A 24863-nucleotide genomic window follows, 5' to 3' on the forward strand; every position below is an offset into this window, starting at 1 on the left:
ACGAGTTGGGCTGAAGCATTTTTTTAAAAAATATGTACTTATTGATTTTAGAAAGAGAGAGAAACATCAATTTGTGCCCTAGCCATTGTGGCTCAGTTGGTTGAGCATCATCCTTACAGGGTTTAGTTTAAAAGGTTGCCGGTTCAATTTCTGTTCAGGGCACGTGTCCAGGTTGCAGGTTCGATACCCAGTAAGGATGTTTTCGGGAGGCAACCAACGAATGTTTCTCTCTCACGTTGATGTTTCTCTCCCTTTCCCTTCCTCTCTCTCTCTCTAACAATCAATAAAAAACATATTAAAAAGAAAAAGAAACATTGATTTGTTGTTCTACTTATTTATGCATTCATTGGTTGATTCTTATATGTGCCCTGACCTGGGATAGAACTTGCAACCTTGGCATATCAGGCAACACTCTAACCAACTGAGCTACCCGGTCAGGGCCATGAAGCATATTTTTAAAAACAATCTTTGGCCCAGCCAGCGTGACTCTGGTTGAGTGTCAACCTATGAGGTCATGGTTTGATTCCCAATTACAGGCTTGATCCCCAGTGGGGGGCATGCAGGAGGCAGCTGATCAGTGTTTCTCTGTCATCATTAATGTTTCTCTCTCTCTCGCTCCCTCAAACTTCCTCTTTAAAATCAATAAAAATATATTTTAAAAAATAATCTTTGATTTAAGAAAAGTATATTTTTTAGTAGCAATGAGAAAAATAATATTTGGTATTATAGGAAATGGTGTGGTTAAATCACACCATTGATGATGAGTTCTTTATTTATTTTTATTTTTAAATATATTTTATTGATTTTTTACAGAGAGGAAGGGAGAGGGATAGAGAGTTAGAAACATTGATGAGAGAGAAACATCGATCAGCTGCCTCTTGCACACTCCCTACTGGGGATGTGCCCGCAACCAAGGTACATGCCCTTAGCCAGAATCGAACCTGGGACCCTTGAGTCCGCAGGCTGACGCTCTATCCACTGAGCCAAAGCAGTTAGGGCTTATTTTTTGATTGTCAATTATTTTTATGTAAGCATATCTTTTCAGTATTTAAAAGTTGATTAAGCATTATCTTTTTAAACATTACTTTAGGAGTATCTGATTTTAATCTTCGTGTTGCATTGCAAACACTTTTGAAAGAGTACTGTGAGGTGTGCAAATCTCCCAAAGAGAACAAGTTTTGTAGTTTTCTGCAGACATCTAAGGTTCGACCTCGGAAGAAAGCAAGAAAGTATCTGTATGCAGTAGGTGAGAACATTTATTTATTTATTTAATTTTTCTTTCTCTTTTTACATTGTATTTATTGGAGTGACATTGGTTAATAAAATTATATAGGTTTTAGATGTACAATTTTATAATATACCATAGTTGATAGAGGTTATCTTTATTTTCAGGATCAAAATATTTTAATATTTTATTGTTATTATACATGTCAGAATATTCAGGTGTGTCAAATAGACATATTTAATTTTATATGCAGACTACAGATTTACAATAACTGACTACAGAAATATTACTTTAAAAGTTGAAAATTTGCTTTAAAAGTATCTGATTTTAATCTTTGTGTTGCATTGCAGGAAGAAAAATGAACCTCAAAAATATTAACTATTCACAGTGGCATAGATGGTCATTAGGGATGATAAGAACCAGTGGTCTCCAAAGTGTGGGTGTGCAGGATAATCCATAGGCATATCAGATGAACATATTAAAGCCTCTCTTTCTTTTTATTTTAAAAAACATTAAACCATATCAGTATTTGATATATATATATGTATATATATATATATTGACAGATCGTCTAGATTTATATAGATAATATAACTTATATATAAATATTTTCTGTATAATTTATATGCATGTAATTATAACTAGAGGCCCGGTGCACGAATTTGTGCACGGGGGCGGGGGGGGGGCGGGGGGAGGAACCTCGGGAAGTTGGCCCGTCAGGGGGAGCAGAGAGACTGTGGGAGGTTGGCTGTGGGAGTGCATTGACCACCAGGGGGCAGCTCCTGCTTTGAGCGTCTGCCCCCTGGTGGTCACATCATAGTGCACATCATAGTGACCGGTCGTTTGGTTGTTTGGTCGTAACTGTCGCTAGGCTTTTATATATATAGATTTTATATATGCTATAATGTATAAGTATGTAATTTTTTAGTGCATGCTAAACTTTTTTAATGAGATGTGCAGTCAAACGTGAATTTCAACTTGCTATTTTTTTTAAATATGTTTCTATTAATTTTTTTAGACAGGAAGGGAGAGGGAGAGAGAGAGAAAGCGATCTGCTGCCTCCTGTACACCCCCTAATGAGGTTTGAGCCCACAACTACAGTGTGTGCCTTGATCAGGAATTGAACCAGCAACCTCTTGCTGCATGGGATGACACTCAATCAACTGAGCCACACCAGCAGGGCTCAATTCACAATTTTTATTTGAAAGAGACACTAATAGAGATCATAATGGAACTTTTTAAAAAATATGTTTTTATTGATTTCATTTCCTTTTTTTTTTCCCCAAAGCGAGAGAGAGAGATGAGAGGGAGAGGGAGAGGAAAGGTAAGGGGGGGGGGGGAGAGAGAGAAAGAGAGAGAGAGAGAAAAACATTGATCCCCTGCTTCCTGCATGCATCCTGACCAGGGATGGAGCAAGACGTGGGCATGTGCCTTGACTGAGAATCAGACCGTGACCTTTTGGTGCACAGAATGAAGCTCAACCACCTGAGCCCCACTGCCCAGGGCAGAAACTTTTTAACTAGACAGATAACCAGCTCCTAGATTATGTTTTTTGTTTTTTTGGGTTTTGGTTTTTTGGTTGTTGTTAATCCTCACCCGAGGATATGTTTTCCCTGTTGATTTTTTTAGAGACAGTGGAAGGGAGTCAGGGGGAGAGAGAGAGAGAGAGAGCATCAATGTGAGAGAGACACATGGATTGATTGCCTCCCACACCCCCCCCAACCAGGGCTAGAGATCAAACCTGCAACCTGGGTGCATGCCCTTGACCAGGAATGGAACCCGAGAGTCTTTGGTCTGCGGGCCAACACTCTAACCACTGAGCAGCACCAGCAAGGGCTAGATTTATGTTTTATCTAATGTTCTATATAACTAAGACCAGGTAGTACAACATTGTGGTTAATTCACTTTATTTAAGCCATAATCTTTCAGGACTTGGCACATTTAAGAATAATATATGTATATATGGCAAGCTCTAAAGCATTTATTCTTTGCTATGAAATAGTTACACTGAATGTCTAGATGTAGATGGTTAGATTTTTCTCCTTATTACCATTTCCGTATTTAGCAGTAAGGGATTTGCTATGGTCCTTCTTTCCTTCCTTTGTTCAGGTGGATATACTCGGTTGCAGGGTGGTCGTTGGAGTGATAGCAGAGCCCTCAGCTGTGTAGAACGTTTTGACACCTTTAGCCAGTATTGGACCACTGTATCTTCACTTCATCAAGCTCGATGTGGGCTGGGAGTAGCAGTTCTGGGAGGGATGGTCTATGCTATTGGAGGTAATGATGAGAATGTCTTATTTCCCTTATTAATCTTTAGCTATAAGTTGGCTAAATTCTTATATGCTTTACATATATTGTGAGGCAATGAGGTATACATAGCTACATTGTGCTTAATAAATATTTATTGAATAAATGAGTGAAAGAAATTAAAAGAAAACACAAGATATTGAATATTTCAGACCAGAGGGATACTATAATTTATCAGAAGGCAGAATATTTAAGTTTGATGTTGTCTGGGTTTTTGTTGTTGTTGTTGTTATTGTGGTTGTTTTAAATATATTTGTACTGATTTCAGAGAGGAAGAAAGAGAGATAGAAACATCACTGAGGAGAGAGAATCATTGAGTGGCTGCCTCCTGCACAACCCACACTGGGGATCAAGCCCAAAACCCGGGCATGTGCCTTGACCAGGAATCGAACCATAACCTCCTGGTTCATAGTTCAACTCTCAACCACTGAGCCACACTGGCTGAGCACTGTTTTTTAATTGCTTTTTAAAATACATGTTTTATTGATTTTAGAGAGAGAGAGATAAAAACATCAATGATGAGCCCTAGCCCAGTGATGGCGAACCTATGACACCCCTGTCAGAGGTGACATGCGAACTCATTTTTTTGGTTGATTTTTCTTTGTTAAATGGCATTTAAATATATAAAATAAGTATCAAAAATATAAATCTTTGTTTTACTATGGTTGCAAATATCAAAAAGTTTCTATATGTGACACGGCACCAGAGTTAAGTTAGGGTTTTTCAAAGTGCCGACACGCCGAGCTCAAAAGTTTCGCCATCACTGCCCTAGCCGGTTTGGCTCAGTGGATAGAGTGTTGGCCTGTGGACTAAAGGGACCTGAGTTCGATTCTGGTCAAGGGCACATGCCCAGGTTGCGGGCTTAATCCCCAGTGTGGGGCATGCAGGAGGCAGCTGATCAATGATTTTTCTCTCATCATTGATGTTTCTATCTCTCTTTCTTCCTTCTCTGAAATTTAAAAAAATTTTTTTAAGAAAAGTTGTTCATACAATGTGGCACCAAAACTTAGGTTGATATATATCATTAAAAAATTTTTAAATTCTGAAAGCTGCATTACAAATCATTTTTAATTAATCAAGTTATCCAGATAGTGGGACATACAAAAACCAAGTCAACTAGACATTTGGATATATTTCTTGATTGAAATCATTGTGTTTTCTGAAACTATTATTGTGAAATATATGCTCCAACCAACTGAACCACACTCAACAAGGCTCTAAATACTGTTTTAAAAAATTAAGATATAATTCACATACAATCAAATTCACCATTTAGAGTATATAGTTCAGTGGTTTTTAGTATATTCACAAAGTAGTGCTACTGTCACCACTCATTCCAAAACATTTTCATCTCTGCAAAAAGCTTCTCTTATCATTTAGGGAAATTTATTTTTTTAATTTTATTTATTTTAGAGAGGAAGGAGAGGAGAGATAGAAACATCAATGATGAGAGAGAATCATTGATCTGATGCCTCCTGCACACCCCCTACTGGGGATTGAGCCCGCAACCTGGGCATGTGCCCTTAACTGGAATCGAACTCAGGACTCTTTAGTCCACAAGCCGACGTTCTATCCACTGAGCCAAACCGGGTAGGGCATTTAGGGAAATTTTTATATCAGTGTAGGGAACTATTTACTAGCCATATTCTCAGACTCCAACCAAGGGTCTACCTTGCAAAGCAAGCCTTTCTAAAGATAGGCAGTCTCAGACCTGCTATGTTAACTTCTGCACAGTAGGAGTTTTGTATACATTCAAGATTCTAGGCCAGTGGTTCCCAAACTTATTTGGCCTACCGCCCCCTTTCCAGAAAAAATAATACTCAGCCCCTGGAAATTAATTTTTTTTTAATGTTAATAGCAGTTACTCATCGCCCCCAAATGCACCTGTGGCCATCACCGCCCCCCTGGATCGCTGCAGCGCCCACTTGGGGGCGGTAGCGCCCACTTTGGGAATCACTGTAGGCCCTCATACAGTTAAATGTGCTGCAAATATCTTTCCTACTCTGCTGCTTCACCTTTCACTTATATGGTATCTTTTTTTATTTTTTATTCTTCTCCCGAAGGTATGTTTTCACTGACTTAAGAGGGGAAGGGAGAGAGAGAAACATCAATTGACTGCCTCCGTTTCTTGCCCCTGCCAGCGATCAAACCCACAACCTAGGTATGTGCTCTGACCGGAAATCAAACCAGCAACCTTTCAAAACCTGGGTTGAGGCTCCAACCAACCTGAGCCACACCAGCCAGGACTTTTTATAGTGTCTTTTGATAAACAAATGTTTTTAATTTTAATGTAGCCAACTCTATTATTCTTCCCCTTTATGGTTAGTGTTTCTTTTACCTTGTTAAAGAAATCCTTCCCTGCTCCAAAGTCATGAGGATACATATCTTTGCTGCTTTCTAAAATTTTATAGTTTTTCCATTTACATTTATGTCTATAATCTACCTGGAATTGAGTTTTTAAGGATAGTGTGAGTAGGGAACCAGTTTCCTTTATCCCCCCTCTATAGATATAACCAATTATCCTAGCATAATAAAACTTTTCTTTCTTCACTGCTCTGCAAACTGTCTTATGCCTAGTAATCATATATGCATAGATCTGTTTCTAGATTTCTTTTCTGTTCCATTGGTCTATTTGTCTATCTCTATCTTAATTACTATAGCTCTATTTAAATCTAATGAGCTTATCTGATCGGATAGTTTCTCCTTAATTTCTGGGAGTGTTTGCCTATTCTAGATCCTTTGTACTTCCCATATAAATTTTAGAATCATTTTTTTAAAAAATAATACTGTATGATTCCACTTATGTGAGGTACTTAGAATAGTCAAAATCTTAAAGTATAATGGTGATTGCCAGAGGCTGGGAGAGGTAAAAATGAGGAGTTTTTGTTTAATATGTATAGTGTTTCAGTTTGATAAGATGAAAAGGGTTATGGTTGTCATGGCTATACAACATGTGAATGTGTTTAACATCACTGAACTGTAAACTTAAAAATGGTTAAGATAGTAAATTTTATGTTGTGTTAAATGTAACAAAAAAAGATTTTTTTTAAAATTGGGATTATATTATATCTATAAACCAGTTTGGGGATAATGGTATATATATATGTAATTTTTTGTTGTTAATCCTCACCTGAGGATATTTTTTCATTCATTTTTAGAGAGTGGAAAGGAGAGGGAGAGACAGAGAGAGAGAAATATCGATGAGAGAGAGACACATCAATGGTTGCCTCCCACATGAGCCCTGTCTAGGGCTGGGAATCAAGCCTGCAACCAAGGTAGATGCCCTTGACCAGAATCAAACCCAGGACCCTTCAGTCCATGGGCTGACACTCTATGCACTGAGCCAAACTGGCTAGGGCAATAATCATCTTTACATTGACTCTTCTATGTCATGAAGATGATACATCTCATTTATTTAAATCAGGGGTCCTCAAACTTTTAAACAGGGGGCCAGTTCACTGTCCCTCAGACCGTTGGAGGGCCATAGTTTTAAAAAAAAAACTATGAATAAATTTCTATGCACACTGCACATATCTTATTTTGAAGTAAAAAAACAAAACGGGAACAAATACAATATTTGTATTTGCATGTGGCCCGCGGGCCGTAGTTTGAGGACCCCTGATTTAGATATTCCTTAATTAAAAATTTTATCTAAAGTTTATAAATTTTAACCATCAAGGTCTTATACAAGCTTTGATTAGATTTACTCCTAGGTATAGTATATTTTTAAATTCTATTTTAAGTAATATCTTTTTTTTATGCTCCTGAGATGTATTATATGTAGATAGATAGATACAGATATAAAGATAAAGATATGGACCTGTAGACACATTATATACTTACATTACATATATATTACACTTATGTGTGTTTGTGTATATATATGTGATTGGTATCTTCTTTTATGTTGTTATTTAATTGTATGTGTGATATGGGACTTCTCTCCACAGCTTAAATCATAGTTAAACTGTAGTTTTACCCATTTTCCAATAAATTCCATTAATTTCCACTTAATTTTTTTCGTATTTTTAGACAAAGTGACTACAGGTATCAAATTCATATATACAACTCAGCGTTTTGTGTGTTTTTTTTTTATTTATCTTTATTGTTGAAAGTATTATAGATGGCCCCCTTTTTTCCCCATTGACCCCACACCTGTCCCCACCTGTCCCCAGGCCTTCACCACACTATTTTCTGTTTGTTGCTAGATAAGAATGACATTACTAGTAAAACTCAAATTTTACAATTGTCAAAATGCAAATTGTGTGGATTGTTTGGGTCTGTGGTCGGCAAACCGCGGCTCGCGAGCCACATGCGGTTCTTTCGCCCCTTGAGTGTGGCTCTTCCACAAAATACCACGTGCGGGCGCGCACGTACAGTGTGATTGAAACTTTGTGGCCCATGCGCAGAAGTTGGTTTTCAGCCTGGGCGAGTCTATTTTGAAGAAGTGGCATTAGAAGAAGTGGGGGTACGTTCGCTGAGGTCGACCCCTCAGATTGAGGACGTTTTTAGCAAAGGCCAGCTTAGGGGTACCCTAATTAAGTTAATAACAGTGTACCTACCTATATAGTTTAAGTTTAAAAAATTTGGCTCTCAAAAGAAATTTCAATCATTGTACTATTGATATTTGGCTCTGTTGACTAATGAGTTTGCCGACCACTGGTTTGGGTGATAGAATTAGAAATAGATAATAGGAAAATTGTGCCATTACTACATTAAATGGACTTTACTAAATGATAGTGCTATGATTTCAAAATAACACTTGCTGGGCAAATGAATTTTAATAAATAGTATAAAATCAGACATAATAGTTGAATTTCTGACAACATAAAATGCTACTGAATATTGTGTTATGGTTCTGGACTATTAGCATTACTAAGTCTCCTGATATGTGTCTCTTTTATTTAACATAGGTGAAAAAGATTCAATGATTTTTGATTGTACTGAATGCTATGATCCAGTTACTAAACAGTGGACAACTGTAGCTTCAATGAATCACCCCCGCTGTGGCTTGGGAGTGTGTGTGTGTTATGGGGCTATCTATGCTTTGGGTAATTATGCTGTTCAATTTAAGGATATCTAATGTTATTTAAATTCTTAGATTCTGATTACTTAGAAATTTTCCTTCCCTCCCATAAGAAACATTTTCCTTTCAGCTTTATAAGTTATTCTTCTCAAAATACTATTACTTGGGGGATATTGTAAAATGTGGAGTTCTTAGAAAGAGATAGAGATAAAATATAGATGAGATATCCAATGAAACTCTTTAGCTGATAGTTAAACTGCATGACTAGTATAAGCAGGCTATATATGCAGAAGTTGTTTCAAAAGGTAGTTTTGCAAAATACCAAATTTCCTATGCAATATGTTGAAGTTTTAGGTTTACTTTATTTATTTTTAAGTACATTTTTATTTTATTTATTTTTAAAATATATTTTTATTGATTTCAGAGAGGAAGGAAGAGGGAGAGAGATAGAAACAGCAATAATGAGAATCATTGATTGGCTGCTTCCTGCACACACCACACGGGATCAAGCTTGCAAGCCAGGCATATACCCTGGCTAGAATTGAACCATGACCTGGTTCATAGGTTGGCGCTCAACCCCTGAGCCATGGCAGCTGAGCTATATTTATTGATTTTAGAGAGAGGAAGAGAGCGGGATAGAGACATAGAAACATCGATGAGAGAGAAGCATCATCAATCTGCTGCCTCCTGCATACCCCCTACTGGAAATTGAGCCTACAATCTGCACATGTGTCCTGACCTGGAATTGAACCGTGAACCAGGCGGCCTACGCTCAACCACTGAACCACACTGAGCGGACTGTTTTGTTTTATTTTAAATTCCTAGTTGAAAATAGGCAGAGAGTTAAAAGATCTGAGTTCTACTCACAGTCAAATTCTAACTTTTCATGTGATCTTGGACAAATAACTCCTCTATTCCATGTGATAATCATCCATAATATGAAGTTATTAGGTTAGATGTTTTCTAAGGTGTTTTTGATAAATAAGATTCCTTTATCCCAGACATAACATTTTTCTGTTTGGTTATAGGTGGATGGGTTGGAGCTGAGATAGGGAACACCATTGAACGATTTGATCCTGATGAAAATAAATGGGAAGTAGTTGGCAACATGGCTATGTCACGCTACTACTTTGGCTGTTGTGAAATGCAAGGTGATTGATTGCTTTATAAAATGTTTTTCTTGAAAATATCTATAATAATAAAAGTGTAATATGCAAATTGACCAAACGACTGACGTCTGGACGACCTTCTGGACAACCACGCTATGACACCCACTGGCGCTAGGCCAGCTAAGGCGGGTGCGATACAATTGGTTGGGGGCCTGGCCATGGCCCCATGATCACCCTGCAGAGGGAGGCCCAGGCCACCGGCTGGTGGGGCGATCAATCAATCGGGGGGCTCCACGATCGCCCCAAAGAGGGAGGCCCAGGTCAACAACTGGCAGGCTCCGGTGGGTGGGCGGGGCCTACTTCTTTGGGGCGATTGATTGTGGGGCTCCCGGACTGAGAGGGCACAGGCTGGGCTGAGGGACACCCCTGCCGAGTGCATGAATTTCATGCATTGGGCCTCTAGTATATTTATAAAAACTGAGCCTGAGGCTTTTATTTACACAAAAGTATATTTATGTCTATTAATGTTTATTAAGTATTTAACATTAACAATATGGAAGTTCTGCTTTTAACCTCATATCTTTTTAACTTCTTATTTCTTTATTTCTGTATTGTCAAATAATATATTTTTCTCCAAAATAAACAAAGTTAGAATTTAAAATTACAGATAGGCAAAAACACCTGACTAGCAAAATAAGCATTTAAAATATAATTCTTGCCCTAGCCCGTTCGGCTCAGTGGATAGAGCATCGGCCTGTGGACTGAAGGGTTCCAGGTTCAATTCCAGTCAAGGGCACATGCCTAGGTTGTGGGCTCGGTCCCGGGTAGGGAGTGTGCAGGAGGCATCAGATCAATGATGCTCTCTCATCATTGTTTCTATTTCTCTCTCTCTCTCTTTCTCCTCCTTTCCTCTCTCAAATCAATAAAAATATATTTTTTTAAATAAAAATAAAAATAAAATGTCATTCTTGTCCTGGCTGGTTTGGCTCAGTGATTAGAGTGTTGGCCTATGTGCCAAAGGGTCTCAGGTTCGATTCCTGTTTGTGTTATGGTTCTAGACCATTAGCATTACTAAATCTCCCCAAGGGCACATTGGTTGCAGATTCCCCAGCCCCAATAGGGGTGTATACGGGAGGCAACCAATAGATGTGTATCTCTCACATCAGTTTCTCTCTCTCTTCCCTTCCACTCTCTAGAAATCAATGGAAAAAATATCCTCGGATGAGGATTAAAAAATAAACTAAATTAAATGTCATTCTTTATTGTTATTTTGTCTCCCATTCAGGCCTTAGGAAGTATTTTTAAGTAAGGAGAGAATATAAAAAACAATCTTCACATTCTCTTCTTATAGGCTTCTTCAGTGTGTTTTTTAATAGGGTACGTTGTGATTTAGGCCACGTAGAATATAATGCTACAATAGATTTGAAAAATGTTGCACTGAATATTAAAATGGTGTACGGAAATTATTTTAATTGTCTATTATACCCTGAGAGATAGGTAGTTCTGTCAAATAAAACCTGATTCTCTGTCCAGAGTTAGAGAGCAAATTTATATGTACCTGCAGAGTAGGAAATAGTCTGCCCATTGTTATATGACACCTCAGCCTACTTTGTTCCCAGCTCAAGTTCTTCCTGCTTTGTGAAGATTTCAACTAGCATTTAAATGTACAAATTACATGGTGCAAACTATATTAATATTATAATGTTCTCTAGTTGTTTTATATTTATTATTTTTATCTTCCCATCTAAAAATCATAGAGTCAGGCATCTTAGAGATTATCTATTTCAACCCCTTTATTTATAAATGAGGAAGCTGAAGATTAGGAAGGCTGTGAGTTATCTCTTTTCATAGCTGGTTACTAGATAGCTGGAGCTAGAACCCAAGTTTATTAACATTTAGCTCACATTTCTTAAAATACCATTAAAGTGAGGAGTTATAACCTATAGCTCCTCACTTTAGAATGTGGGAAACACACTGGGTACTCAGAAATAATTATAAATTGACAGAACCATTAGTTTCAATCAAATTTAAAAATGAACTCTCTGTGAATTATATTCTATTATACTCTAGTGATTAATCTGGTATTTTAATCTAGCCATATAAATATTATCATTTAAATTCAATTATCTATTTTATGTCCATCTGAACAACAGGTAGGCTTTCACAGTTTAAGTGCATAATATTTTAAAATATATATATATATTTTTATTGATTTTAGAGATGAAGAGAGAAAGCGACAGAAACATCAATGATGAGAGAGAATCATTGATCAGCCTCCTGCACATCCCCTACTGGGGGATTGAGCTAGCAACCCAGGCATGTGCCCTGACTGAGAATCAAATCATGACCTCCTGGTTCTTAAAGTCATTGTTCAACCACTGAGCCATGCCTGCCAGGTTTAAATGCATAATATTTTTTAGGGGGGGAAAAGTCCCTTTCCCTTTCCTTTGTTACCTATACTTGGTAGCATATGGTACTTGAGACCATTAAGCAGACAATAAGATGGGAAATCCTTGTCTGACATTTATTTTCTTATAGCATCATTAGGCTCGTTGAAAATTTAATTACACTGTAAATTCATACCCCTAACTCTTTGTAACATGCTTAAATGTGAGCTGTAATAAACTAGACAGATGTCAATTTTCTGTTAAAAAAATTGGAATAGCCCTACATTAAATATAACAAACTGAAATCACAACTTTTGCTAATTATTGTGTCCTATTTTCTATAGCATCTGAGCAAAAATATTCAATTTCCAGGTTTAATTTATGTAATTGGGGGCATCAGCAATGAAGGAATAGAACTTCGTTCTTTTGAAGTTTATGATCCACTTTCCAAGCGTTGGTCTCCACTTCCTCCAATGGCAACCAGGAGAGCATATCTTGGGGTGGCTGCACTCAATGACTGCATATATTCTATTGGAGGGTGGAATGAGACTCAAGATGCTCTTCATACTGTAGAAAAATATTCCTTTGAAGAGGTAAGTTGGATGATTTCAAATATTTAGTATCCTGTTATTCTTTTAATGTCTTTAAGATCTGTAATACTCTAGCCAGTTTGGCTCAGTGGATAGAACCTGCAGACTGAAGGGCCCCAGGTTCAATTATGGTCAAGGGCACATACCTCAGTTGCAGGCTCAATCCCTGGCCCTGGTTGGAGCTAGTGTGGAAGGCAACCAATCGATGTGTCTCTCTCATATCAATGTTTCTCTCTCTCTGTCTTCTCCCCATCACCCACCCTCCACCCTCTCCCCCCCAATCCCCCATCAGTGGAAAAATAGTCTCGGGTGTGGATTAACAACAAAAAAAGATCTGTAGTGATGTACATTCTATCATTCATGATGTTGATCATTGAGGTTTTCTTCTCTTTTCAAAAGAAGTAAATATTGGTGTCATTGATTTTTTTTCTACTTATTGTCCACTTTCTATTTCATTTATTTCTTTTCCTATTTTTTTTCCTTCTATTTGTTTTGGGTTTAATTTGCTCTTCTTTTTCTAGGATCTTAAAGTGGAGGCTTATCTGATTGACTTTCAGACCTTTCTTTTCCTATAATGTAAACCTTTAAAGCTATAAATTGTTTTCAAGCACTTCTTTAATTAGCATTTATCTCAAAATATCTTCTAATTTTCCTAGTAATTCCTCCTTTGACCAATGAGTTGTTAGAAATCTGTTATTTAATTTCCAAATATTTTGGGGGGTTTCCAGATATCTTTGTGTCAGTGATTTCTAATTTAATTTCATTATGATCAAAGAGCATACTTTGTGGTGGTAAATATTTCATGTGCACCTGAAAATAATTTGTTTTCTGCTGTTGTTGAGTGTATAAATATCAGTTAAATCAAGTTGATTAGTGTTGTTCAAGTATGTCCAACTTGTCTCATTGTTTTGTAAATTACTAAGAGAGAAGTGTCGAAATCTGCACCTATCATTATGGATTTGTCTGTTTTTCCTTTTCATTTCTGAATCTTTGTTATTAAGTCTCCACACATTGAGATTATTATGTCTTTTTTTTTTTAAATATATTTTATTGAATTTTTACAGAGAAGAAGGGAAAGGGATAGAGAGTTAGAAACATCGATGAGAGAGATCGATCAGCTGCCTCCTGCACAGCCCCCAGTAGGGATGTGCCCACAACCAAGGTACATGCCCCTGACCGGAATCGAACCCGGGACCCCTGAGTCCGCAGGCCAACGCTCTATCCACTGAGCCAAACCAGTTCGGCTATTATGTCTTCTTGATTAATTGATCCTTTCATAGTATGAAGTGTTTTTCTTTACCTCTGTAATAACCTTTATTCTGAAGTCTACTCTGTCTGACATTAATGCAACCATTAATGTAGCCAAGTTGTGTTTTGATTAGTATTTGCATGGTATATCTTTTTTTCCCTTCTACTTTAAATCTATGTCTTTACAAACTGCATCTCTTGTAGGATAACATATAGTTGTGGTCTATGTTTTTTATGCAGTTTGGCAATGCCTGACTTTCAAATGGAGTCTTTAGAGTTTTTACTATTTATATGTAACATCATTACAGATATGGATGGTTTTTAGACTTCTATTTTGTTGTTTTTTTATTTGTATAATCCATTTCTTTATCCTTTCCCCCCCTTTTCTATCTTTAAGTTGATTGTTTCTTTTATTTTGCAGTTAACCATATCTCTTCACCTTTTTTCTAAGAGATTTAGGGCTTACATTATTTATTATATAAATTTACATTATATACATATATATTTCAGTGTATCAAATTTAACTTCAAATAATATTATACTACTTCATTTTCAATGTAAAAAACTTACAAAAACTTACTTTCATGCCCAACTCTAATCCTTTGTGCTATTTTATTTCTGTATTTATTGTTACAGTTACTTAAACAATAAATTATATTTGAAATACATTTTTAATGAGAAAGTCTTTGATAACTATGGATATATTTACCATTTCTTCAAATATTTTCTTGCTCTCTTACTGGGACTTCAATAATAGGCATGTAAGCCAGAACCAGTTTGGCTCAGTGGATAGAGCATCAGCCTGCGGACTCAAGGGTCCCGGGTTCGATTCCAGTCAAGGGCATGTACCTTGGTTGCAGGCACACCCCCAGTGGGGGGCGTGCAGGAGGCGGCTGATCAATGTTTCTCTCTCATTGATGTTTCTGGCTCTCTATCCCTCTACCTTCCTCTCTGTAAAAAAATCAATAAAATATATATATTTAAAAAAAAATAGGCATGTAAGATCACTTGATATTGTCCCACAGATCATTGAGGGTCTTAAATTTTTTTCCATCATCTTTTCTCTTTGTTCTGTAGTTTGTTTTTATTTTCCAGCTTTATTGAGATATAACTGACATATAAAAGTTGCATATATTAAGGTGTACAGTGTGACATTTTGATATACATCCTATATAATAAAAGTGTAATATGCTAAGTATCGGACCGATCAGTTGACCGCTCAACCAGTCATATGATGTGCACTGACCACCAGGGGGCAGACGCTCCGACCGGTAGATTAGCTTGCATCCCTGATCACAGGCCAGGCCAAGGGACCCCATTTGTGCATGAATTCGTGCACCAGGCCTTTAGTTGACATTATAAAATGATTATCACAATCAGGCTAATTAATATATCCATCACCTCACGTAGTTTCCTGTTCCTTTTTTGAGTGTGGTGAGAGCACATAAGACCTGCTTTCTTAGCAAATTTCAAGTATAGAGTATAATATTATTAACTATAGTCACCATGCTGAACATTATCTCTCTAGAACTTATTTACCCTGCATAATTGAAACTTTGTTCTCTGTGCTTCAGTTTGGATAGTTTCTATTGCTGTGTCTTTAAGTTCATTAAACTTCTGCATATCTAAACTTCCAATTTGTAGTGTCTAAGCCACTATAGGGAATTTTTCATTTCAGATACTGTATTTTTTAGCTCTAGAAGGTCTTTTTGTTTGCTTATTTGTTTGTTTTGTTTTCCACTTCTCCCATCACAATGTTTATGCTTTCCTTTAGAACCTTGGAAATATTTATATCTGGGGCTTTTAAATTTTATTTTTCAATTATAGTTGACACAATATATTACTTTCTGGTATGTACAACATAGTGATTAGCCATTTATATACCTTATGAAGTAATTACCACAATAAGTCTAGTACCCATTTGATACTATACAGAGTTATTATAATATTATTGACTATATCACCTAATGATAAACATAACCCCAACATCCTAGTTTATATTAATCAGCTATAGATATTTTTGTGACTATATCTGTCTTTTAAAATATTTTTTTTAGCTATGCCAACTTTGTGATATGTTCTGTAATTTCAGATAATCAAATAACCTTTAAATTTATTCTTCAGTTTCGGAGGACTTGCTGGGTTCATTTAAGTTCAAATCAGCAAACACACATTGACTTTCTATAATGTGCTGCAGCTATACTGGATACTGGAATGTGATGCTCATTAAGTCCCTGTCCTCAGGGACTAAACTTGGCCTGGTAGCTCAGTTGGTTAGAATGTAGTCCTGATACACCAAGGTTGAGGGGTCAATCCCCTGTCAGGGCACATACAAGAATCAACCAATGAGTGCATAAATAAGTGGAACAATAAATTGATATTCCCCCCCCACTCCCTCTATGCCTCCCTTCCTATCTCTTTCAAATCAATCAATCAATTTTTTTATTTCACTTTCTAGCATTGGGGAATAATCATTATTCACTTTTCATGATTTTATAAACTTTGTTCATCATTTACTTTATTCCCGGGATCCTTTATACCTGGCTACTTGCTCATTTCTCTCTTAATTATTTCCCAGGACCTTTATTAACTTTTCTATTTTCTGGGTATAGAATTTTCTCTGAAAGTAGGGATTTATAACTCATTTTGGCTATAGCAGCTTATTGAAATTTCTTCAGGAAATAACATATACCAGGAGTTAGCAAACTTTTTGTTCAAGGGCCACAATCTCTTCTTTTGCCATTTTTATATTTATTTATCTACTTATTTTTTTAATCCTCACCGGAGAATATTTTTCCATTGATTTTTAGAGAGAGTGGAAGAGAGGGAAAGACAGAGAGAAATATCGATGTGAGAGAAACACATCAATTGGTTGCGTCCTGCACATGCCCTCACCAGGGCCCAGGCTGGAGAGGAACCTGTAATTGAGGTACATGCCCTTGACCAGAATCGAACCTGGGACCCTTTGTTCTGAAGGCCGACACTGTATCCACTGAGCCAAACTGGATAGGGGTATTTTTGTTTGTTTCTTATATGTTTGTATTGATTTTTATTTTTTATTTATTTTTTTTTTAATTTTCCATTTTCATTTGTCTCTGGCAGGGCCTGGTGGCAATTTAATATTCTTTTTTTAAAAAATAATTTTTATTTCTTAAAGTATTACAAAGAGTATTACATATGACTCCTTTTTCCCCCCTTGACATTCCCCCGGCCTCCCCTACCCCCCAGTGTCTTGTGTCCATTGGTTATTCTTTTTTTTTTTTTTTTTAATATATTTTATTGATTTTTTACAGAGAGGAAAGGAGAGAGAGAGAGAGTTAGAAACATCGATGAGAGAGAAACATCGATCAGCTGCTTCCTGCACATCTCCTACTGGGGATGTGCCCGCAACCCAGGTACATGCCCTTGACCGGAATCGAACCTGGGACCTTTTAGTCCGCAGGCCGACGCTCTATCCACTGAGCCAAACCGGTTTCGGCTCATTGGTTATTCTTATATGCATGCATATAAGTCCTTCGGTTGATCTCTTAACCCCCCTCCCCCCAAACCCTCCCCAGGCTTCCCACTGTAGTTTGACAGTCTGTTCAATGATGCTCTGCCTCTGCATCTATTTTTGTTCATCAGTTTATATTGGTCTTTATTATCCGTTTCAACCTCACCAGGGCCGTCCCAATGTATTGATTTTTAGACAGAGAGGAAGGATGAAGGAGAAAGAGATAGAAACATTGATGAGAGAGACACATCGATTGGCTGTCTCCTGCATGCCATCCCTGTTGGAGATTGAGCCCACAACCTGGGCATGAGCCCTGACCTGGAATTGAACCTGGGACCTCTTGGTCCATGGGATGACGCTCAATCCATTGAGCCATACCAGCCTGGCTTATTTTTGTTTGTTTTTTAATAACTTTTTAATGTGGAAACAATTCTTAGTTTGTAGTCTTATACAAATAGGTTTCCCACCCCTAATCTATACTACTTTTCTGAAATACGTTTTGCAGTCACTAATTCCACCAGATGGTCCTTGCAAAAAGGATTACATGGTTAAATAAATTTGGCAAGTGTTTTTTTGCTATGTCACTCACATAGAGATCTATAAGGCTCATTAGCATTTCAAAGACTTTTTAAAGCCCTTCTGTAAACTGTAGATAAGCACTTATCTTCTAGGACAGCCATTCTCAACCTGTAGGTCGCCGCTTTGGGGGTCGAACGACCCTTTCACCATCAGAAAAAACATATATAATTACATATTGTTTTTGTGATTAATCACTATGCTTTAATTATGTTCAATTTGTAACAATGAAATTGGGGGTCACCACAACATGAGGAACTGTATTAAAGGGTCTCGGCATTAGGACGGTTGAGAACCACTGTTCTAGGAGCTTTGTGGGTTTGTGGTGTGTGTGTGTGTGTGTGTGTGTGTGTACGCACATTACCTACTTGTATTCCATAGAACTAGTTTTTCAGAATGCCTGCCTATATAGAGTCTCTAGATTTATTTTCTGATAATAATTTATAATTAATCACAGACTTTTCAATTATTTTCCTCTAAAATTACTACTTTGTCTACATCTACTTGAAAGTTTATTTTAAAATGTTCTATATACTGATGTGACTGGATTGTAAGTTTGAAATTTAAACATAAAAAGAACCATAGTATCTGCTTTCTTCACAGTTTTCTCTATTATTATTTTATGACACTGCTAACTTATTTTTTTCTCTTAACCAGGAAAAGTGGGTTGAAGTTGCCTCAATGAAAGTGCCTAGAGCAGGCATGTGTGTTGTGGCAGTCAATGGGCTTCTGTATGTTTCTGGAGGTCGATCTTCCAGCCATGATTTCTTGGCACCAGGTACCTTGGATTCAGTTGAAGTTTATAACCCTCATTCAGATACATGGACTGAAATAGGTAATATGATCACCAGTCGTTGTGAAGGAGGTGTTGCTGTACTATGAACTATAAACTGTAAGAGAGCACAAGAAACATTTTGAAAATATAGGTTCTGACTTTTTGCAAATCACACATGTATTTGGTCATAGGACCCTTTGATTCTGTTGAGTTTTCCATGTATTTGATAGATAAATAACTAAAGATTATTTTTCTAAGAATTTTGAGTGAAAAGGATATGGATTCTGTCCTAAATTAATAAAGAGCTCACAAAAATTTGCCACGCTTACTAATAGAAATGCTATTTATGTTCAAGAATTGTTCAGTTAGGAGTAGAGTCCTACTTGTAAAAATTATTTACTAGAAACTTCTTGGCAAATAGCTCCTTTAGCAGCTTCTCCAGTGCAATTCAAGCTGTAACATGACCTTGTGTGATATAAAAATATCAGTGGAACAGTTTCAAGATGTCGAAATTCATAATGTAATCCAGAGCACAATTTTTCTTTTTCTTTTTTCTTCTTTTTTTTTTTTTTGTTAATCCTCGCTCAAGGATATTTTTCCATTGATTTTTAGGGACAGTGGAAAAGAGAGGGAAAGATGGAGAGAAATATCAATGTGATGGATGTCAATGAGTTGTCTCCTGCATGAGCCCCGACTGGGGCCCAGGCCAGGGAGGAGCTTGCAACCAAGGTAGGTGCCCTTGACCGGAATCGAACCCGGGACCCTTTGGTCCACAGGCCGACGCTCTATCCCTGAGCCAAACTGGCTAGGGCCAGGGCACAATTTTTCTTGGCCATAGTTTAATTTATAGTGAATAGCCAGTGAAACAACATACTACTTTTACTTGATGCTAGGAGTTTCACTAGCCCCAAACTTTTAAAAAACATATATTTGTATTGATTTCAGAGAGGGAAGGAGAGGGAGAGAGAGTTAGAAATATCAATGAGAGAGAATCATTGATTGCTTACCTCCTGCATGCCCCACACTGGGGATTGAGCCTGCAACCCAGGCATATGCCCTGAGTGGGAATCAAACAGTGACTTCCTGGTTCATAGGTCGACGCTCAGCCAGTGAGCCACACCTACCAGGGCTAGCCTCATACTTTTTCTTGGCAGCAGATATATGGAAGGGACATATATAACCACTGTTAGAAACATCTAGCTACTTATATAGAGAGGTAACAGCATAAAAAAAAGCTTTTGCTCACGTCTTTTGTCTTGATGCTGAGAATGCAAATAATTAAGAGGAGGTTCTTAGTGATAGTCCTTTATTGCAATAGGATGATGGAATGGGTGATGCACCTACTATATTTTTCCCCTATTTTCTAAATAGGCACCAAAAATATGTTTGGCTTTGGGAAGATGGAATTTTATTAGATCATCTAGCTTTGTAAAGTTTACTTGTACTTGGGCAAGCCTAAGTATGAGCTTATTACAAAGCTACTGCCTGGCTTGAAGAAGGTAGAATTTTAGATACCTGTGAAAATTTTTATAGACACTGACTCATAAGATGAAAGGCTTCTGATTCAAAACTACTTCTCAAAACTTATTTTTCCCCTGAGAAGCATTTTAAAGAATTGTTCTCTGTCCAGTTCTGAAAGATTTGTGTACATGATCATTACTTTTAAGTTATTTCTACTAATCAGTTGGAGCCATTTATATGAAAGATCTTGCATACAGTTGCGTTTTTACCTAGCTCATTCCAGGATTTGATTAGTATATTCCCCCTTTTCTTTACTAAAGTCCTTCAGTATATAGTTATAAGTATCAATAGCTTCATTAGAATGAAAGCTTTATGTAAGCACTAAAGACTCAGGCAGCATTAATATCCAAAATATTTGGATTGGCCCACAAGAATACTTCATAACTTAACCATATGCTTGTATTAGGAAAAGCTTATGGCCCTGGCCAGTATGACTCAGTTGGTTGGGCATCATTCCATGCACTAAAAGTTTGCCAGTTCGATTCCCAATCAGGACACATGCCCAGGTTTTGGCTCAGTCCCCGGGGGCGAGGGGGGGGAGGGGGGGGTGTGTGGGAAGCAGCTAATCAATGTTTCGCTCTCACATTGATGTTTCTTTCTCCTTTTCTCTCTTTAAAAGTCAATTTAAAAATCTTCCAAAAATAAGAAAGAAAAGCTTATATAGTGCACCAAAAATAAGAAAGAAAAGCTTATATAGTGCAGACAGAAAGCTCTGAAAGTCTGAAAGGTCACAAATACCTAATTGGGATCTGTAAAATGTAAAGGAATGAAATGTCAAGTTAATTTGTAGGTTATTTAAGCTCATGTGCCTTTAATATTTCTAGTTACAAAGAATCTGCTTTCAAAAGAGATTTATAGCCGAAACTGGTTTGGCTCAGTGGATAGAGCGTCAGCCTGCGGACTGAAGGGTCCCAGGTTCGATTCCGGTCAAGGGCATGTACCGTGGTTGTGGGCACATCCCCAGTGGGGAGTGTGCAGGAGGCAGCTAATCGATGTTTCTAACTCTCTATCTCTCTCCCTTCCTCTCTGTAAAAAATCAATAAAATATATTTAAAAAAAAAAAAAAAGAGAGAGAGAGATTTATAGCCGAAACCGGTTTGGCTCAATGGATAGAGCGTCGGCCTGTGGACTGAAAGGTCCCAGGTTCGATTCCGGTCAAGGGCATGTACCTGGGTTGCGGGCACATCGCCGGTAGGAGATGTGCAGGAGGCGGCTGATCGATGTTTCTCTCTCATCGATATTTCTAGCTCTCTATCTCTCTCCTTTCCTCTCTGTAAAAAATCAATAAAATATATTTTTAAAAAAAAAGAGATTTATAAAATGCTCCTAATTTAATTTTCATTATTGCCTAGCAACCTAAAATGGCAATGTGAAAGGGGGGCATTATGTACTACTGTGGCAGAAATGTAATGTCAAGACAATGTTTAGCCTTAATAGGTCCAAATGATCCCTGAAAAATAGGTAATTGTAAATGTGCTTATTGTTTCCTAGGTAATGACAGATTGTTTAAAAAAGAATATACTGCCCTAGCCAGTTAGGCTCAGTGGATAGAGCGTTGGCTTGCGGACTGAAAGGTCCCAGGTTTGATTCTGGTCAAACGCATGTACCTTGGTTGTGGGCACATCCCCAGTAGGGAGTGTGCAGGATGCAGCTGAATTGATGCTTCTCTCTCATGGATGTTTCTAACTCTCTATCCCTCTCCCTTCCTCTCTGTAAAAAATCAATAAAATATATTTTTTAAAAAATAAGAAATAAAAATAAAAAAGAATATACTAATAAAGTATTTTGATTTTTGCTCTTCCAAGATTTTGCTTTTCCTTCTGAGAAAGATCTTCTGAAGAGTATGAGTTTTCATATATATATATATAAATATAAATTTTCTTTTTATTGACTTCAGAGAGGAAGGGAAAGGGGGAGATAGAAACATCAATGATGAGAATCATTCATTGATCGGCTGCCTCTTGCACAACCCCTACTGAGAATGGAGCCTGCAACCTGGGCATGTGCCCTTAGCCAGAATCAAACTTGGACCTTTTGGTCCACAAGCCGATGTTCTATCCACTGAGCCAAACCGGATAGGGCAAGAGTATGAGTTTTCTTTATCATCAGGCTATAGTAAACTGTTCTCTACCTTAATAAAGAAGGATCATGTGGTGGTTTCAGCCACAGGCTTTAACTGGTATACTTCTTTTTTTTTTTTTTTTTTTAAATTAAATCTTTATTGTTCAGATTATTACATTGGTTCCTCTTTTTTCCCACCATAACTCTCCTCCTCCCAGTTCCCACCCCACCCTCTGCCCTCACTCCCCACCCACTGTCCTCATCCATAGGTGCACAATTTTTGTCCAGTCTCTTCCCGCATCTCCCACTCCCCTTTCGCCCCCCCAAGAATAGTCAGTCCATTCCCTTTCTATGTCCCTGATTCTATTATAATCACCAGTTCATTCTGTACATCAGATTATTTATTCACTTGATTCTTAGATTCACTTGTTGATAGATGCATGTTTGTTGTTCATAATTTGTATCTTTACCTTTTTCTTCTTCTTCCTCTTCTTAAAGGATACCTTTCAGCATTTCATATAATACTGGTTTGGCGGTGATGAACTCCTTTAGCTTTTCCTTATCTGTGAAGCTCTTTATCTGACCTTCACTTCTGAATGATAGCTTTGCTGGATAAAGTAATCTTGGTTGTAGGTTCTTGGTATTCAGCACTTTGAATATTTCTTGCCATTCCCTTCTGGCCTGCAAAGTTTCTGTTGAGAAATCAGCTGACAGTCGTATGGGTATTCCCTTGTAGGTAATTGAGTCTCTTTCTCTTGCTGCTTTTAGGATTCTCTCTTTGTCTTTTGCTCTTGGCATTTTAATTATGATGTGTCTTGGTGTGGTCCTCTTTGGATTCCTTTTATTTTGGGTTCTCTGCGCTTCTTGGACCTGTAAGTCCATTTCTTTCACCAGGTGGGGGAAGTTTTCTGTCATTATTTCTTCAAATAGGTTTTCAATATCTTGCTGTCTCTCATCTTCTGGCACCCCTATAATTCTGATGTTGGTATGCTTGAAGCTGTCCCAGAGGCTCCTTACACTATCTTCGTATTTTCGGATTCTTTTTTCATTTTGCTTTTCCGGTTGGGTGTTTTTTGCTTCTTCGCATTTCAAATCTTTTACTTGATTCTTGCGCTCCTCTGGTCTGCTGTTGGGTGTCTGTATAATATTCTTTATTTCAGTCAGTGTATACTTAATTTCTAGTTGGTTCTTTATCACAACATCGAGGGTCTCATTAGATTTCTTGTAGATCTCATCAAGTTTATCAGCAGTTTCTAGAAAATTATTGAAAGACCTTAAAAGTGCGTTTTTTAGCTCTATATCCTCCATTTCTGTCATGTTTCTTTGTCTCCGAATTTTTTATGCTTTCTTGGTGCACCCCCTTGTGGTCTTTGTGCGCAGTCTTGTTGTAGTTAAGCCTTGATTGTTGTCGGCAATACTGGGGGTGAATTGACCTCCAGGCTAACTGGCTATGAGAGTCAGCTGTGTCTGCAGTGGGAGAGCTTCTGTGCTGGATCTCTAGGGCGGTGCTAATCTAGCTATCCAGCAAATGTCTCTGTGCAGGGCTTGGGCGGGGCGGGTCCCCGGGGATCTACAGGGCCGGCGGAGCGAGCAGTTATGGCTGCTCTCAGTTCTGTCCCCAGGGGCTCTGCCTCTCAGAGTCCCGGCAACTACTGCAAACCACGGAGAGAAAGCTGCATTCCAGTTCCGACCGAAGCCAGACAGTCCCGCTTCTCCCGTTTGAGTCTGGGTCCCTAGAGACTCGCCCGGATCTGGAGCTCAGAGTCTGAAACTCCCTCCCGATTGAAAACAACAACCGCGTCCTCCGCCACCGGCCCGCTCCACATGCACTCCGCACCTTAGTATTTCACTTCCGCACTGCGCCTCCTCTGAGTCTCGGTATGGATTTCTCTTTCCTTCTAGTTGTAGGATTTCCACTCAGCCAGCCTTCCTGTGGTTCTGGGTGATGTCCGTTCCGTCTTTTAGTTGTATTTTTGAAGTGGTTGTTCGAGGCAGCAAACTCCGGCATTAACCTATGCCGCCATCTTGGTTTCCTCCCTCTGGTATACTTCTTAACCATACCAGACCTGAGGCCCTGAACCTAAATGTCCCCTATACCTGGGCTCCTGAGCATTAAAGAGAAAAAACCAACATGATATAGAAAAATGTTAGTTACATGCAAACAAGTGGTTAGAATAAGATGGAACTTGGAGACATTGTAGAAAATAAGTTTACCAGGGGTGGGCAAACTTTTTGACTCGAGGGCCACAATGGGTTCTTAAACTGGACTGGAGGGCCGGAACAAAAACATGGATGGAGTATTTGTGTGAACTAATATAAATTCAAAGTAAACATCATTACATAAAAGGGTATGGTCTTTTTTTTTTAGTTTTATTCATTTCAAACGGGCCGTAGTTTGCCCACGGCTGGCTAGGCAAAGTACCGAAAATTAGGTACAGCAGTATAGCGGCAGATTCAGAAATTACCAAAAAATCGGTACAGCGGTCTGGTAGGGTTAATGATCCAAATAAGTTCTAGCTCTGTGGTGTTATATTTGTTTGCTTAG

The 24863-nt window shown here is 37.9% G+C and overlaps 1 protein-coding gene across 7 annotated transcripts in view; it reads left to right on the forward strand.

The window, feature by feature from the left end:
* IPP (intracisternal A particle-promoted polypeptide) overlaps nucleotides 1-20786 on the forward strand; it is a 30653-nt gene extending 9867 nt beyond the window's left edge. For 2 of the 7 annotated variants that reach the window (XM_070404848.1, XM_070404849.1), the window contains exons 4-9: nucleotides 1091-1246; nucleotides 3335-3502; nucleotides 8446-8583; nucleotides 9587-9709; nucleotides 12427-12647; nucleotides 18619-20786. In XM_070404848.1, the coding sequence (XP_070260949.1) occupies nucleotides 1091-1246; nucleotides 3335-3502; nucleotides 8446-8583; nucleotides 9587-9709; nucleotides 12427-12647; nucleotides 18619-18843 (1031 nt within the window). In that variant the 3' untranslated portion in view covers nucleotides 18844-20786. The remainder of the gene's footprint in view (nucleotides 1-1090; nucleotides 1247-3334; nucleotides 3503-8445; nucleotides 8584-9586; nucleotides 9710-12426; nucleotides 12648-18618) is intronic. The other 5 variants (XM_070404850.1, XM_070404851.1, XM_070404852.1 and 2 more) reach the window with 5 other exon arrangements.
* Nucleotides 20787-24863: the final 4077 nt, after the last annotated feature.

The sequence above is a fragment of the Myotis yumanensis genome, unplaced genomic scaffold (assembly GCF_028538775.1).
Source record: "Myotis yumanensis isolate MYYU_CA2020_CCGP unplaced genomic scaffold, mMyoYum1.0.hap1 SCAF_2, whole genome shotgun sequence".
NCBI classification, from domain to species: domain Eukaryota; kingdom Metazoa; phylum Chordata; class Mammalia; order Chiroptera; family Vespertilionidae; genus Myotis; species Myotis yumanensis.